Source organism: Aphis gossypii, chromosome 1, assembly GCF_020184175.1.
Source record: "Aphis gossypii isolate Hap1 chromosome 1, ASM2018417v2, whole genome shotgun sequence".
NCBI lineage: Eukaryota > Metazoa > Arthropoda > Insecta > Hemiptera > Aphididae > Aphis > Aphis gossypii.
Window position 1 is genome coordinate 75,854,163 of NC_065530.1, and position 19,348 is coordinate 75,873,510.

At 26.6% G+C, this 19,348-nt stretch overlaps 1 protein-coding gene across 1 annotated transcript; it reads left to right on the forward strand.

Annotated features, from left to right (window-relative positions):
- The first annotated feature begins 7,519 nt into the window (after window positions 1-7,519).
- Window positions 7,520-10,583, forward strand: LOC126551473 (protein NDUFAF4 homolog). The gene is made up of 5 exons (XM_050204891.1): window positions 7,520-7,702; window positions 7,790-7,959; window positions 8,013-8,101; window positions 8,190-8,406; window positions 10,221-10,583. Exons 2-5 carry the CDS (start codon window positions 7,815-7,817, stop codon window positions 10,385-10,387), a joined length of 618 nt encoding a protein of 205 aa, XP_050060848.1. The 5' UTR covers window positions 7,520-7,702; window positions 7,790-7,814; the 3' UTR covers window positions 10,388-10,583.
- The last annotated feature ends 8,765 nt before the right edge of the window (window positions 10,584-19,348 follow it).

A 19,348-nucleotide genomic window follows, 5' to 3' on the forward strand; every position in this document is an offset into this window, starting at 1 on the left:
CGCGGTGTCGAGAAAATTAGATCGAAAATGTGTGTAATAATTATAACCTATATATTGTATTATTATGTAGGCTGTCCCGGCCGTTCGTCGTTTATCTCGATCGTCACCGTGCGCGTTATGCTGTTATTATTATTACACCCAAATCATGATGTTCTCGGTGGCTATATTAAGACGTCTATGTACCGTATAATAATATCGCTACAGGTTCGCTGTGCTACAGTACGTCTATATTATATATACTCAATGATATTTGTCTAGACGTCTTTTTTTTTCCAGGAGATTTGCCACTGCAGCACATAATAGACATGGTACATACTCGCAATCTGTCACTCGCACACATTATATGGTGCAAAAAAAAAAAAAAATAAGAAATTCGGTAACCGCAAAACAACGGTTTGGTGTTCGATTTGTTTTTGAAATGTATTTTTTCCATCCAGAGTGCAAACATAAAATTATATATTGACAAGTATATAGGTAATATCGATTTGTTCAGCGGATCAATACAATACACATAATGTTATTGCGTTATACCTACTTGCTGCAGACAACGACAAATAAAAAAAAAAAAAAAAAAAAAAATTAAATCCGTAAATCGTATTTTCAAAATAATTCTCATAATGATTTTTTAAAATATAAAAAGGATAACTATCTTTAGGTACATGGGATGCAATTACACAACTTTTCATAACTTATACAAAATATTGATAAAATTTTCAATTTTTTCAATAAATATCAATTTTATACGATAAAATAAATAACTTTTCTATGTTTTAAATGTATATATAATATAGTTTAATAATGACGTCACACGTATTTGTTTTATTTCTTCATTAAAATGTTTACAAGTAATCACTTTCTTTCTAATCGAATAGGTATTGTAGAATAATGCACCGAATTATTTAACATAGGTAAAATATATTACTATGTAGTAAATATAGTATATATGATGTAAGATAATGTACCTAATAAGTAGGTACGTATTTTTATTATATTATTCATTTTTTTTATTTTGCAGACTTTAAAACGCAGACAGACGACGGCACGGACTATGTGTGCGATGGGTGGTAAGTCTTTTTGTAAAATAATACTTAGCTACCGTCTAATAAGGAGGAACTTTATACGAGAATAATAACCTTGAAAAAAAAAACTTAAGATATAGGTTAGTAATGATGTGTGGCCGGCTAGCGTTCGCATTAGACGAAAAGGTATTAGATTACAAATTACCCTTTATTATTTTTAATTTTTTTTTTGTATCGTGGATTTTTCACCGTCTACACAAAACGATCGTTTTTATATATTATATTGTTTTGTACGTTCTGGATGCATGTACACCAATCGAAAAAATAACAATTTATTATTAAGCAGCTTAAACGGCACGATTCACGTCCATTAGCGAAAAACGTTTTAATAGAGTTTTAAACGTAATATGACCCTAACTCTTAATAATATGATTAATCGATTAAAAACTGTGAATGTTCGAATCGTGACTTAAGAAACGAACATGTTAACATAATGACGATAATCCTATTCATGTTTAAGTCTAAATTTCAACGTATGAAATTGTATTAAACTAGCACAATATCAATATCAATGTTTAATGGGCAAATATTATGTCAGGTATTTTACATTACGGCTGGCCCATCATAGATAAACCTATTTTATCTATTTCTTGGATTAATTTTGATATATTTAATGGTTTGAAACGTATTATTTTATAATATTTCAAGCGATATCATAACTAAAGGGCTTTTTTAATTTATTAATACTTGATAATTTTTCAAATAATATTTTACGGAAAGGTGAAGTAATTTTAAACATCATTGTATACTTTTAATATAACGAAACATATCTTATATTAAAAATAATAAATATTTAATTTAAGATATTTTGAATCCAAAAGCGTTAAATTGTTAACAAAACTTGAATTATTGAAGCGTATTATATTATAGTCATACAATTACGTTAATAAATAAATGAAATACATAATACATGTATATTCTAATACTAAGGTAAATGACGTATGAATCACTAATATTAAATTATAAGTACTAATATAATAATATTTTAATATAATCATAATAAATATTAGATCGACAGCGGAGACATGCGATCGTTTTATATTCACATATGTTTTGGGGGGTAAAAATAAACGCTATACACTCATATTATAATATTTTAGGTGAATATAATAATATGTATTATTATTAACTTCGTCATAATACCAACTATATATAATATAAACATATGTATATAATAATACCCGCTGCAGGTAATGCATACCTATAATACGCGTTCGCCGCTCGAAACGTATTCGTTTTTACATTTTTCTTCTTCGTTTTTTTTTCTTCATCCCCGTGAATGGAGTAATAAAATAACATTTAAACCGGAGGGTTGTGTGCTCCGGGCGGCGTGAGAATACATACCTATATGTACATAATATATACGTGTAGCTGTATGCATATTATGTAATATGTATATTATATACATATATATCTTCGCTATAGCTACACGGTATAATCGCGAGTTATTATTGTGACGAGGGATCTTTGGAAGTAATATTTTAATATTCGTTTATAATAATATACGTATATAATATAATATTATATTATATTATACGTATTATATACCTGAGTGCATATCATATTATGTTATTCTGTTGGCTCTTTAACGCGCGCGGCGTCCAATACAATAACAATGACATCGATGATTTATTTGAAGAAATACGGTTGATTTTGATCCCTCGTCGTCATGACGGGTGTTACATCCGTCGTATGAAAATATTGTAAATTAAATTAAAAAAATACAAAATGCCGTAGGTATTCAATTATTTTGTTGTTTTGGTTGGAGTAGAAATGACAGTATTCGAAGAGACGGTTCGTGACTCACAACATTTAGGTACACTATATATAGTGTATACAATACATATTATATAGAAATGCGCATGGGTTATTTTATTTCCAATGATTGCGTTCGTTCATTTAGAGACATACGCTAAAAACAACGATCTACGTACTACCTACGTGAAAAAAAATAACACAGTTTGACTTTTTACCGTAAAAATAATATACGACTACGCGACGTGCGCACGCTTTGGCCAAATATAATGTACGAGCAGTGAGCGCAGTTGATTATTATCTAGTAACAGTTGCGGTTTTATTTCGAAAATTGAATTTTTTTTACATAAAACGCAATAATTGCATATTATATAAAAGCGGAAACGCAAGCGGACCAATCGTACTTATAATAATTACTATAAGCGTAATGTTTTCGGTGTCTTTTTTTTAACAGTATACTAAAAGGTCACTTGAAACGCGAAGACCTCACAAGGAGCAAAACGCATCCATATTGATGCACCAGCGCATATACCTGCATCACTGCATCAGTGAATAGCAATACGACCGGATCGCCAAATCATTAGGTATAATCGTTTAAACTTACCTAACAAATACTAACACATAAGACAGTTTACCTACTTTGGAAAATATACATTATTGATTATTCATACAACTATTATAATATTATATAATATTAATATTATTATTAGAATAAGATATTAAAACGATCGGATATTTGAGTTTATTTCTTGTATATTTATACATAAAAAAAATAATGATTCAACGGATGCTGACAAGGAAGATCTTAATACAAATATTTGGGTAGGGCATAGCAGAATCTCATATTTTGGGAATGGAAATTGACGAGTATAACTGGGAACTATACACGTGATTGGAAAAATTTTTGTTTTCTGAATAGTTATGGACCACCAAGACTACACAATGGATAAATACATTTTTATATGGGAATGATTCCTTTAATCTCATCACTTAACAGTTTTTGAAGTACTTTAGTACTTTACCTATGAGTTAGTTTATTTTCTTTTTCAAATATTATCCTTAGTGCCACTTTACTGTTACATCTAACTTTTATACTTAAACATGTAAGTATATACATACGAGTATACCTAATTAAATATAAAGCGAACATAATTGTATGATATAGTTGGTATACACCATTGAAGTATAAAATATATTATTCGTATGGAGAAAACATGATTCAAACATTTGTCGGGTAAGATTGCATGCTCTGATAAATTAATATTTTATTTAAATATTATTGATATTGGGATCATCAAAGACTATACTCTAATAAATTTAAAGTTTAAGACCTCGAAACTCTCCAAACATCTGGAATCAACTTAAATAAAACAAATTCTTAATATCATAGTATATTATGTAGGTATAGAATTTTATAGTTACTTATTTTATATATTTAAAAATTACGTCTTATAATCAACATTCTCATAGATTTGATCCATAACAATAACAATAAAAATAATTATTTGTAACGAAATTGTTTCAAATATCAAAAGTGATCAAATTTAAAATCATTATTCATTGATATACAGTAATAAAGAAACAATATTGTACTAATAATATTTTTAATTGTTTTAGATTCTGAAAGAAGTGATGAATGTATTGATTTTACTATGATGTGTCTTTTTTTTGTGTGTGCCTGTGTACAATGTACATCATAACTTATCGAAATAATGTTTCAATTTAAAACTTCAGGGGTGGTTTCCGATACCAAAATGAACATTCTTGGTGCATTATAAAGGTCAAAAGTAAGAACTTTTCAAAAAAATCAGGAGAAAACACATAAAAGTGATGGAAAAAGGGGAATTTTTATGCTAAACCAGCTTTAAATTGTTTTTACCAAAGATAATAATAGTTATATAGGTACCCATATTGTTACATTCAACAAATTTGTCGTGCGCTTGCCGGTCGCCACGATAACAAACAAATTGTGTTTAAATGCGTATAAAAATTCCGAACCACTTGTACTGTCTTGTACTGTTAATGCGTCGTCGATGTAAATCGACGTTTTGACTAAATTAATTCTCTGGGGGCTAATTCTGCTTCTAATTAACAAGTAACTATATACTTCATGATTCGATTCTCGATGAAGATCGAAAAGTTGTTGAAGTTTTATTCTTAAAATTGTGTTGAACTACGGTTAATTATTTCTAAAGACTAAAACTATTAAACAATAACTAGCGTATTTATTTATGCAATATTATGCAGTTTAATTTTAATCATATGTATCGAAGCATAAATATCAGTCCTTAAAATTAGTTTTACAAAATTTAAAATATATTATGTAATTTGGATTTAGTATACATAATTCTTGAATAATTTTTATGAATTTACGAAATTAGGTAACATGCTTACTGTTATGTATAAAATGTATAGAAATATGATAGGATCGATATGTCTTTAGTGTACATAGAAGAATGCAGAATATTTTGTTATTGTTTTGTTCGGGGGATCCCAAACGACTACCGTCAAAAAAGGTCTAACGAGCAGGTAAATTCCTAAACGTCTCCCGTAGAAAAAAATAAAAAATAATGTCAGTAGGTACAACTAAATTTTTTTAAAAAAAACAAGAGTTCATTAGGAATATCATTGATAAATTTTCATCGAGTGAAATATCACATATGGATTATATAAAAAAATTATGTCTAAAAAATTGCCCAATGTATGTTTTTTTATATTTCTACTTATATATATATTTTTTTTTCATTTTTAACTCTAAAATTTAATATTATTTTAATAGAAATTCACAAAAATATATGATTTTTTTATATAATTTTTATAATTTACTTAGTTTACACCAATACATGTTTAACCACACCTTTTTTGAAATAGCTTATATGACATGAAAATGAATTTGTGTTATAAAAAACCGGAGCCCTTTGGAAATTTACCTGTTCGTAAAACCTTTTTTGACAGGAGCTGTTTGGAAATTGATCAATTTTAAAATGGGAGCCGAATAGGCTAGCGATGACCGTTTTATTACTTATAACTAGGAAACCGATTTGAATGCTCTAAAAAAAAGAAAAATACCTTAAAAAATACGATTTAATGCACTAATAACAGAAATTTTTTTTTTAAAAATACTTTTATTAATTTTTGTTTTTAACTGAAAAAATTAATTTAATTATGTTTATATTATATATTCTTATTCTTAGGTATTAATTATTGGTATCATATTCTGATATTCATCATTTTCTAATTTTCCTATCTTCTTTTATCTTGAAAATTATTTCCAAAAAATGAAAATACAATTTCTGTTGTATTTATCTATCTAACCTTAGTATCTAGAAGTGTCAACAATAATTTAATTTCATGTGGCGTCACATTTATCTGATCGATAAAAACATAATAAATATTTATTTTTATTCTTTTAGAATGAATGTTAACTAAATTTTTACCAAATTTTATCATTTCCTATATAAAAATGAACTTTGTGCTTAGAAAACAATGTTTTCGAACATTCAGAAAAAAATGCAATTTACATTTAAATCTGTTCCTTACTTAATTCGTTTCATATAATTCTAAATTCTGATTCTAAAGTCTAAACAAACCAATTTATTTTCGCTTTTTTTATTTTTAAATTAATTATTTCAATTGTGAATTTTTTATAACTTTTATATAAGCCATGGTGTCAATAATGATTTAGACTATTTGTAAGTACCATCATCGATTAAATATAGATAAATTATAAATAATAATCTGTATGACTGTATATGTATAACAGTAAGCTGATTGACTGATCTATCAATGCACAGCTCAAACCATTGGACGGATCGAGTTGAATTTTGGCATACAGCTATATGTATTATGACGTAGACATCCGCTAAGAAAAGATTTTTGAAAATGCAATCCCTAAATGGGTTAAAAGCGGTATCTGTACATATAAAAAGCAGTAATCTGTTAGCTGATTGACTGATCTATCAATGCACAGCTCAAACCATTGGACGGATCGAGTTGAATTTTGGCATACAGCTATCTGTATTATGACGTAGACATACGCTAAGAAATTATTTTTGAAAATTCAATCCCTACAGGGGGTAAAAGTGTTGAAAAGTGTCAAGTGTAAAGTGTTCTTTCTATAAAGAAGTTTTGTAATAATAATAAAATTATCTTAATAACTAATACTAAAATTAAATATATATATTTTAAATTAAATTACATACAAAATAAAATACATACATTACCTACATATGTAGATTACTTACATTTTTATATTTACACCCGGCAACGACAGGTAATTCAGCTATTAATAAATAAGTATACTTGATTTAACTACTCTACTACTATGTACAAACCTAAATAATCGACTAGCAAACGAGCAAAGTTTTCAGTGTAGTATAATATAATATTACAATGCAAAGTGAACCACAGTGAACCTAAAATTCAAACAGTAGGTTATTATAGATATATTATTATTTCTCTGTGCTGGTTACGTACAGGTATACAAGAAACAAGGGATTCTTGATGGAAACTATTATTATTACATCAACGCCATCTACCAATAATTTTTGGGTTAGCTTAAGTATAATCATTATCATTATAAATATTTGTGGTTACTACGGTCTTTGCGATTATATAACCATTCTCAATACTGATAACCACGGACAACCTATCCGTGCTGATAACATCATTATCATCGGCATTATCATTATTAATCAATGCCAGTTTAAGGTTACATATTAAAATGCAATAATTCAAATTTTAAAAGCAGGACATTTTTCGTTGAAGTATTATCGTTATTTTATTAGATTATTACCTACTCAAAGTAGTGTTTAGTTTGACAAGATTTAAATTTACTACTACAGCGGTGTGCCAAAAGAAAATAAACAGTATGCATTCTCTATTCTACGAAATAAGTCTTTTATTATATTTTAAAACGTTGGCTTAATTTGTTTTTTACCTATTGTATGTTATAGCTTATTACTATTTGAATTAACTATTATGGGAGTAGCTGGATCTCGTTTTACAAAGCATATGCGAAGGTTTAACGTAATCGAACGGACAGAACGAGTTATAAACAAAGATAAACCTATACCAGCGCCACTGCATAAAGCAGATGCTGAGCGTCTTAAATACCTCCTTGATAGTAATTTTCATTTATTATTGCGTGTGTACATGTTTAATGTTTGTTGTTTTTAGATGATCCACAATTAAAGGAAGAGCTAAAGAACAAAAATTCAACTCTTGGAAAAAATTTAGAAAGTGTTTATGTCACATCTAAAGGTGATGTAAGTATATTTTGTATAACATATTTAATTATTTTTATATTTTGATAAAATATAATTAATATATAATATAATATATTTTATTTTTTAGTTACCCGATGTATACCCACAATCTAAAATCAAGTTACCACAAAATCGAATGCAAGAATTTAATTCACCATTCTCATGTGAAGAACCAGAAAATGTTCCACCAGGACGGTATACACTTACACAAATTACTGAATGTATAGCTGATCATTATAAAGACAAACAAATTTACACATCACAAGCTCTAGCTGATCGAGTTAAAATTGATAAGAAATTAATGGGTGTGTATATATTATGCATATAGTAAGTCCTCGTTTAACGTCGCCTCATTTAATTTTGTTTCATTATTGCCTCGTAAAAGTTAAAGTTCTTGTGTCTTGTATTTTGTTTAACTTGGTTTTAGTAAAACTTCGCTTATAATACTTATGTTCATCAAATTTTTGTTATATGTACCTATTTATATATATTTTTGTTATAAGCCATTACAAAAATTTCCTTAACCTTTTTTAGATAATACTGCTATTGTTTTTATTTACATACTTACCATACATAGGTACTGTTTTTATTTATTTTGGGTAGTATGTATTCTAATCATTTTTCATTTTTTTGATAGTCAGTTGTTTGACAACATTTTTTATACCTACATAATAGTACTATTATGTATTATTTTATTGTTACATACTTGTTAATCTATAATCAATGTGGCAACAAAACACCCAGGCTCAACTATTTTGGTCAAAATGTTAAAAAAAAATCTGATAACTATAACTTTTTCTATTAAAATTGAAATTATAAAACATTTTGAATCCATTGAGCAAGTAGTGGACATTGCTAATCATTATTCTACACCAACTACCGCCCAAACTATTAAAATGTATGCTAAAAAATTGGTTATAATTAGTATGTACATACTTGTTAATTATTGGTAGACACCCAATATAATAAAGTATATGAAAAAAGTGTTTTGATTAACATTTTTTCGGTTAATGTTGTGTTTACCTTGTTGTTAAACAAGGACTTACTGTATAATATTATGTTTAATGCTATGTAGGAAAATTTGACAACAGACATAGAAAACAATGACCCATTCTTATTGTTTAATTATTTTAGCAAAACATCTATTGTTTCTAAATTATTAATTTTTCTTATAAGGTCTTAAAATCACATAATTGTTAATCATAAGTGTTCTTAGTCTATGATTCTATGCATTTTACTCAAAACTTGTATCAATGAATTAATTTATTATTCATATTAGTTAAATGAAAAACTTATTAATATTAAAATATTATGCAAGATATCCTGTAGTAGTTGAAATTTCTTATATATTCTAATGCACATAAAATATTTTGGGACATTTTTTATGTGAATTTTAACATTTATATTATTTAAGCAATGATGATATCTTAGGTCATAACTTATAATTAAAATGAGTAGAAATTACTGTAATAGATCTAAACATTCTAAACTATCTCATTAAATTCACACAATAATTATTTTTATCATCATTATCCACCCATTTGGAGATAACAATGATTTTTAAGACATAAATAACAGCATAATGCATGATTAATTTAGATCATATACAATGGATAGAGCCATACTATTTAGATTACATATAATGTCGATGATGCACACATTAGCGACGAGTCGCGGGTTATGTGACCTCTACTGCATATGCGCAAGCAACGAGTCTCAAATTTATTAATTTAGATTTTTCTCATTACTAAGAATTTATTGAAAAATCGTAGACTTTTAAATTGTCTTTGTACCTTTTTAAATCTTTAAATGTTACTACATGTAACTATGAGTACCTCATACTCGATTTAATTGAAAAAAAACATAGTTAAAATATTTATAAATGCATATAGTGTAAAAATAAGTTTAAAGTGATATGTATTTTAATTATTATTAAAAATTAATAATAATAATCAATAGCTCATGTTCATAAAAATATCTTTGTTCATGTTTTGATACAATAATCATACATTTTATGAAACATACAAATACTTAATAACTTGCTTAATATTATCGTAATATTTTATATTACGTACATTACGAGTTATGGTTTACTAATTGTTTTATTTTTTTTTTACAGATAATATACTAAAATACTATAGGGTATTTGATATGTATGTTCCTGAAAAAATGATGGAAAAGAAGACAAAAAGTAAATTTTTCATTAGTAGTGCAATCGACAAGATTAGAGAGAACTTAGAAATAGATAAATATCAGGAGGAACGAAAACAGATTGGTAAAGATTAAAATGCACTAAAGAATATTGTTAGTCAGGTGCCTATTATCACATAATATAATTTCTCTGTTGTAAAAATTATTAAGTTTGATGATAAAAGTACTTTATTGTTCTATGCTGATTCTCATGTTATATATTTTTTAATAAAATGAAAAGTATTATGCATTACTGAAGAGAGTACTGCATGACATAATATCATGTTACAAATGAAGCATTTTATACTTTTATAGTGTATCTCGGGATACATAGTATATTATTATATAGATTATAATTACATTATTTACTGTTCTATGTAATTACTAATTACAGATGATCATCATTATCTACAATGTTTTACTAAATTTAAAGTTTTGATGATCAAAGAAGTGGATTCATATTTTGTAGAATACCACTGTTACACTTTAATTTACTCATCTAAACTTTAAAACTAATTATTTAGGCACTGATTAAATATTAAATTGTTATTAGTCAACATTTTGAGAAAAGTATTCTAATTTATTATCGTAGGCCATGTATTATTGGTTGTAATATTCATAGCTGTCATAGAAAACTGTCCATGAATCAATAATTCATTAGATACACACAGAATCATTTTTTCTCTATGTAGATCCAATGGTTATCCATATAGATACATTTTCCCAAAATCTTTGACATTTACACATTTTAACTATATTGATAGACCATAATATTTTAAAGTAATTAAATTATTTATGAACTGTTTTAGATTGTGGATAGGTATAAATTTGTTTTTAAAATGTGAACTTTAATATTTTTCTGACAATCAATAAGCAATTAATTTTTTTAATGCTAAATTTAAATTATAATTTTTTGAGTAAAAATTTTCTAAAAAATGTGTATGTTTTAAATACAATTTTTATCATAATTGTGTAGTTCTTAATTTTAAATGCCATAAACAATTATTTGGAGATATAGTTTTATTAATATATCCATGAATTTTATTTTAAATTCATAATAAGTGTGATACAAATTTGGTTCATGACATTTCCATTCTAAGAATAAAATTTTAATTTGCATATTTTAGATATTGATGCAAATAATTGTTTTTGTATGTTATAATAACACATCTGTGTGAAGAATAATTATGAATTTGGAGGAATTTTATACCAATTTAATAAAATATTTGATTTTAACAGTTTAGAATAAAAAGTTTATTATCCATAGGTTCTTTCAAAATAATTTTGTTTATTATGAATTATGTATTTTTGATATTATACGCTTATCACAACATAAATTTCAAATCTCTAAACAATAGTTTTAGGTCCTAGATAACATAGTTTGATATTTTAATAAATGGTGTTATAGTTTCTTTAAAAATAAATAACTTCTGTACGTTTGGTTCTATTATTGGACAGCCTTCCTTTCTGTTTGTTACTTTTATAACTTGTAATACGTATTATTCTTACACAGATATTTATACTAACTTATTAATTTTATATAGAAATCTGTGTATTCTTATCATATTTAAATTTTACTTTTATCAAATTTGATTACTCTGTTTTATCAGACTGAAAATATGCATTAAAAAAAAAAAAAAAATAACTAATTATTAACCAAGTTAAGTTACTTTTTTATTTATCCTATACCTATTAACTAGTTACTTTTTATAAATTAAAAAAAAAAATATATATATAAACTTTATTCTTAACTTAAATTTTTCTATATTAACTAAACTTAATGAAATAAAAAAATATTTAACTTGCTGAGTTTCAGTTACCGCGTTCCTTAAACTATCTATTAATTATGTGTATTGAACAATGTTCAAAGAAACTTCTTCCCTAGAGTCAGAAGCTTTTAAAATTAATGAAAGCATTGTTAAGGATTTTCTCTACCGCATATCAGCTAAAAAATAAAGGTAACACAAAAAAAATTTTAAATTCTTATTTACTTGCATAGTGCAAGTACAACACTATAAACTGCTACATATAGGTACTAAATTTAAAGTGATACTTAAATTAATTAATATTTTCCAAATTATATATTTATATATATTATATATATTATACACATGGGATTAAAAAAATAATCAAAACTTTTAAGAAATCATTTTAAATAACAAAACAATGATTTATTCACAACAGTTTATTTATTAATATAAGTTAATTAATTTTAAGTTTTTAATGGAACATATGTATAAAATAGATAGTCTTTGTAATTATGTAATCAATTTTAAATAGAGCAATGTAGTTTTTTTACCTTTATTACTTTTAATTAGATAGGCGTATTTTCCCTATAGAAAAAAGTTTTGAGAATATGAGTATTTTATTTTTTATTCTTATATTAACTGTTTTAAAAAAAGGTTGAATAAACTAAAAACGATATAGGCAATGATATCATTAACCTTTTTATTTGATATACTAAATAATAAATTTTCTGATTTGTTTATATTTAATTCACATGAATACAATCTAATTTGATTATATTTATTTTAATTAAATTGAGTGCCAACCTACAATAAATCTAAAAAGAATATACAATTTGGAAATTTTCAAGGAATATATTTATTATTTTGTCTGTAGATACAATATTATAATAATATAATACATAATTATTTAAGTTAAAGGGGTGAATGATATAACTATTAATTATATATAATAAGAATATAGGTATACAATGTCTAAATATTTAGAATTAGGAAGATTGATAAATTTCTTTGAACGACGTTAATTAAAATATATAAATGAATTGTGTTTTCTATTTAATCAATTCTGAATTGAATGGTAATGGTCATTAGCTTAGATTAATGGATCATATTAAAGACAAAAAGTTTATATTTCATGATCTGAGAGTTATGATCATGCATTCAAGTTGTACCTAGTATGTTGTTGTTAATGTTGTTATGATCAGTTATTACTTTTATTGAGCATAACCTGAATTAATTTTTGTTTTTTAAATAAAAACGTTTAAATTTTTTATATTATTATAATATATTACTATAGGTGATCCAGCATGGCGTTGCTCATGACAAATTAAATGTCAGTGAATTTACCTTTTCACTGTTAAAATGTAAACAATAAACAATGTAAACTACTCAATTATTTGATTTATTTAGGTGGTTTTGACCAAATACAGACCCAAAATTCAGTTATATAATAATCATTTTATTTTCTGTGACCAATGCCAACCCAATAAAATATAAAAAAAATATTAATTTTCATAAACCAACAAATCCCTATTTAGATTGTAAAACTTAAAAATATGGATCCGTGGGGTACACATTCTCAAATATAGGATTATCTATGCCCTTACCCAATTTCAGAACCACGGGTGACATAAACTCTCCAACGGATTGCTTAGGTACACACATAAACATTACTTTTTGTTATTAATATAAATATGTACAAATCGTTGTCCTGTTATGACGTTATTAGTATTTCGTTCAGTGGCGGTTATACGTGATGTTCAACGGTGGAGGCGAAAATAAATTCAACCCCCCCCCCCTACCTCATAACATTTTTTATATATAATTTATACCAGTCGATCGCGACGATTATTAATGATTTTTTTTTTTTTTGGTCGATCGTGACAATCTAAAAAACTCAGAGTACCATAAAAGTTCACTATCCCTGCCCCCTGGTATATCCATATAATATAAAATATTCAAAATTAAATCCCAAGGGGGGGGAGTGGTCCACCTATCATTCCCTCTTATAACTGCCACTGATTCCGTGGCTGTTACCTGCATCGGCTAAATTTTATTTGAAAAAAAATATCCTGCGACATCGGATCAACGTTAAAAAAAATGTGCGCCATCGTTAGCGATCAATGAGTTATCGATAAAATTTGAGAAAATTGTATTTTGTTGTTTACTACAGTGACATTTCAAGAGAGGTATTATATGCGAGTGGATCTAAAACGACCGTTATCTCACGATCGTGTTTATTTATTAGTTATTACAAGTATATTATATACTAAAAAAGTAAAAAAATTAATTTTATTATGTTTTAGTCATTTTTAAATATAAAAACTATTATTGGCAACTATAAAATTAAGTACCTACCTACCTAGTTAGTATATTTTAAACTGCCTATTTATAAAATTTGAATACTTTGATGTTTTATTTATGTATACATAACATATATTCACAATTTCAATTATGGGACTGTTTAAAGCTTTTGTATTTTTAAACATTAATTTTCAGGTAATATAAAAATTATACTTCGGGAGTAGGGGGGTTAGGTAAACCCTTATGTATACGTGCCTGACTTTGGAACTTATCTGTTTATAATATAATACATATTATATAAAATCTAAAGTATCTATGTGCAAAATGAAAAAGGGTTAACTATCTACTGTGATTTATATTTTGAATAACATAATATTTGTATTATCTTAATGATTAATTGGTAGAACCAAATTTTTTTATCGTTTCGCTTACTGCGCTGTGGCGAGATTAGATTAGTTATGAAGTGAGGGATTTTCCATCGCAGAATTAGTGATGAATTAAATTTTTATTCCAAAATCATATACTCATACCTAAGTCTTATTTTCTTGATAATTATCCCAGAATCATTAGGTAGTTGCTCCAAATGAACGCTAGCTATTTTAGCGTTACAACTTAAAAGCTTGCCCAATGCAAACAGACATATTATATACTATAGTTTTAAGTAATGAAACTTGTATAATATTAATTATTCTGACTTTGCAAATCAAAAAAAAATTTTGTGACTCATTTTTTAAGGTACCTAGAAAATTAATGTAACTAGTAAGTCACAAAAATCTAGTTTTTTACAGGATTTGTTAAAAATTTCCGATTTTTAAAAAAATAGTGAAGAAAGCATACGTTTAGTTGATATATGAAATTAACACAGCGTTTAAAATCAATTTTTAGTTTTCAACTTTCTTTACACCAACCACTGCAGTCTGCAACTAAATTTTTATTTCTAAAACTATTGGAGCGGAAGACTTCAAAAAAGTATATTCAATACACATTGTATTTAGTTTTTACGAAAATATGACTACCTATCTTTTGTTCATCATATCAACAAAATATAGTTAAATAAATATAAATCTGTAAAAAAAATATTTTATGTTTGTTGGTCTAGGCAGGACCATATTATCGCTTAGGCTGTTTAGGCTAAAGCCTAAGGTGGCAAATTTTAGTGGTCGAAACGAAATAGAAAATTTTACCTATATAAATTAGGCGGTAAATTTATTTTAACCTATGGGCGGCAAAAATCTTAATTCGGCCCTGGGTCCAGGGGCTGTCACTGTACCTAAGGTTAGGTTAGGTTAGGCTAGTACCTAAGTTTAACATACGCTGTAATATAGGTAGGTAGATATGTTCTTTTATTGTGTGAAAAATTATAATCATTAAATTTACTTATTGCATTGTTAAATATAGATTTTAAAAAACTTTCTTTTAAAATAAAAATATTCGTCGTGAATTTTATCTGAGATCGATTATACTATTTTTTAAATATCGACTCCCCTTAAATTATTTTTTAAAGAGTAATAAATTGAACAGTGGTTATAGTTAAAATAAAAATCAAATGAGTTGGATGATCAATCTTAAGTAAATTTCGTTACGAAATAGCGAATTCAAATATATTTTCATATTTCTTGTAGGATTAACAGCGCAGCTTTATTCGGTACGCTGCACATAAGTGGTTATACAATTTTTAATGAAAAATAATACATTACTTGTCAACTACGGTTTAGTGATATGTGCGTGCAATGCCTCACCGTCACTTTTTTACTTCCACTAAATCACACATTCTCATAAAATACTGATTTTTTACTATACGCACACATTCATACGACACTCATCCACGCAGTTGAAAAATTTCATAAATAAACAATTATTATAACTCTATAAAAACGAATTATTATCTCGAATCTCCTCAAAAAATTGCTGTATTCATCGAAACGTATAAAATGGTTATAGGTATTGTGTCAACAACGAATCCTGATAAAGTTAACGTGGGGGAGGTATTTATAATATTTTTTATGACTTATAACCGATGTAGTATTATACTAAGTATCGAATGAAATGCCCTGCAAACAGGGAGGAATATCGATTGTTCTGATCGCCTCATTCCCTCCTGAATTTATACTGCGTTGTCTTATGTATAGAAGTTGGTGGTATAACGTAATGGATTATATTTATGTGTTTATATACCTATTATATGCTATAAAATCTGTTCTAAAGTTTATTTACTATATAAACCTGATATTATTAAGTGGGCCGCATATTACATACCTAATGTTGTCAAATTATAATGTCGACGGAAACGTGAAATGGCTATTGATCCGGCATCTCGATAATCCTTGATATTATTATAAAATGCAGTTTCACGTGGTCAGTTTTAGACACCAGTTATAATCGAATATCATTCTATTCTAGTAAGTTTCTTATACTTATTATAATTGAGTGTAGCGATAGTAGTTATTTAGTAGATTTTTAAAAGTGTTAATAAAAATGACCGTTTACTAATGACATACCTATATAATAAGTAATAATAATATGACTGTAGCCTGATGTAGGTTATCAAATACCATCTATAATATAAGACGATAAAATATCTATCATCTACAGTTATAATATGGTACATTGGATATCATATTGGTATACAGAAAAAAAGTACCAAAATTATGATACAGTTTTATTATTTATTAACATAATATAAACAATAAATTAATATAGGTACCTAATAATTTTAGTTTAATTACAGAATTTTTTAAAAATCTTCCATAGAAATACGTTTTATTGTATCTCCAACTTTTCACGAGTTACATTGTCAAACTATTTTCTCTATAATCATTAATTATGACCGGCTATATGGTTTTATAATATTTTAGTATGATTTATTTGTTTACCAACACTTGCAGTACCTATGGCTATTATTGGCTACATGTCCATAATATGCGTTAATGTATAAATTTATATATATATGATTTCCAAAAAAAGAGAGTGGATGCAAGTGGGTACCGCTCAAGTGTACATTAGGTGTCGAGTGGGTCATTGTAATGGATGTGTTAAATTTTAATTCAAAGATATATCATTGTTTTATTTATTTTACTATTAATAACACAGTAGGTCGAATTATTTTTTTGCACAAACATTGCATGTGAAAATATTATTGTGTGTGTAGAAAACAATAATATAGGTCCACATAAGGCCCGTCTATTGGGAAGGTTAACCCAATTTCCTGATAGTTCAAACCACTGATATGTTCACCCTTGTACAAAAAAATGTTTGTATAAATAATGGTCAAAATAAATAATTATATTAATTGTAATAAATCATTAAATTAATTAATCGATTTAAATTTTAATAAATTAATTTCAAACTAGCAGATGTCAGTCGCGTCACGGTCACACAGCTCTTAATTCGTGGTTTATTTTCCTCTAATATTTTTTTTGTAGAACTATAAAGTTTATTTTAAGTACGGTCGAAGGGATTTAAGTCGATCGATTTAATTTAACAAACTATACGTCATAATATAGATGTAAAATATTATATTTTCTAGTTTTTATTTATTTTAAGAATTATAATAATGTGCATTAAAATAAATAGTGGCACCATGCATATTATAATATTTAAGGTATTAGGTCGGGTCCCGGGTCTTACAAAAGGTCACGAAAATATGAGTCATTACATTCCCCAAATATCAGAGAATATACTACCTATCCTATATAAATAAATGCCTGCCGCGGTAAATATTTTTGGTACCTATTACCTATATAACAATATTATTAGACCAAAAGAAACAAGGTCGTCATGTTTCACATCACGTTTGTGCGTTATTGCATAGAAATCTATGTACGAATAATGATGATATAGTAAAATTAATTTCACGTGTCGGTTACTCTGTGTTCGTACCGAAATGTCGTTCGAAAATGAATATTTGGTATAGGAGGTCGGTCGGTAAGTAGGTTAATAGTATAATTTCGAGCTTGCAAAGCATACGAGTTTCATATCATACACTGTATCCTACGCGCGTAAAAGAAATCTCGCGGGAATACCATAACCAACTATATAGAGCTTTAATACCATCGCATCCTCGAGATAAAATATACGTGTGTAATATAATATGCATGCATAGGCACAAATAGAATTTCCTAGAATTAATATGGAAATCATAAGAAATTATAAAAAACTTTGCATAACTCATTCATCTATTGATATAGATATATAAAATATAATATAGTTAAAATGTCCTTCTTTTTATCGTAATTCTATTACGCGTATGACACAAATCGTTAAACTGTTAGGTAAATGGTGTCTTTATTATGAATTTATGATAAATAAAAAATCAGTATGGGTTTAAAGATATTATTCATTACATATTATCATTAATTTTATATTAAATTGTTTTTTATGCATTGCTATACCTACACTTATTCGTTTTTTTTTTAATTACTTTAATTTGTACATTTTATCTTTATTTCTGAAATACTTATGAGGTGATTTCGATTCTCTAAAGCCTTTCCTATTCGCACCTATGTATGTAATAAATATATCTATAATATTATTATATTATGTGATTATTTTAAGGCATACTATGTTTTATATCGGATTTTAATTAATATTTTTTGACAATCTTAGAAAAGTAATAAAACTATACAATAGGTAGTAACATTTTCGAAAGTTTAAAAATTGATTTTCATGAAACATATTAATTATGTATAAAATATATCTTAACGGATGAAAAGGCACGTTATGCATTATTTTAAAATTTTTAAACATTTAAATAAACTCGAATAAGTTGAATAATATGGAATAAATTAATTTCGGGCGAAAACTTTATATTGTTGAAATATTTGCGCCGAATATTAACAGCTCATTCAGCTCGTAGGAACGCTCCACATTATACTAAATACGATATTTATTTAATGTTTGTAACCACTGAAAACAGTATTTAACTGCATGAGCGGCAATCCGAATTTTAAAAGAGGAAAAAAGGTCACTCAGGGTCAAAATCGGGTGATACCTGCTAGAACGTCGGAAG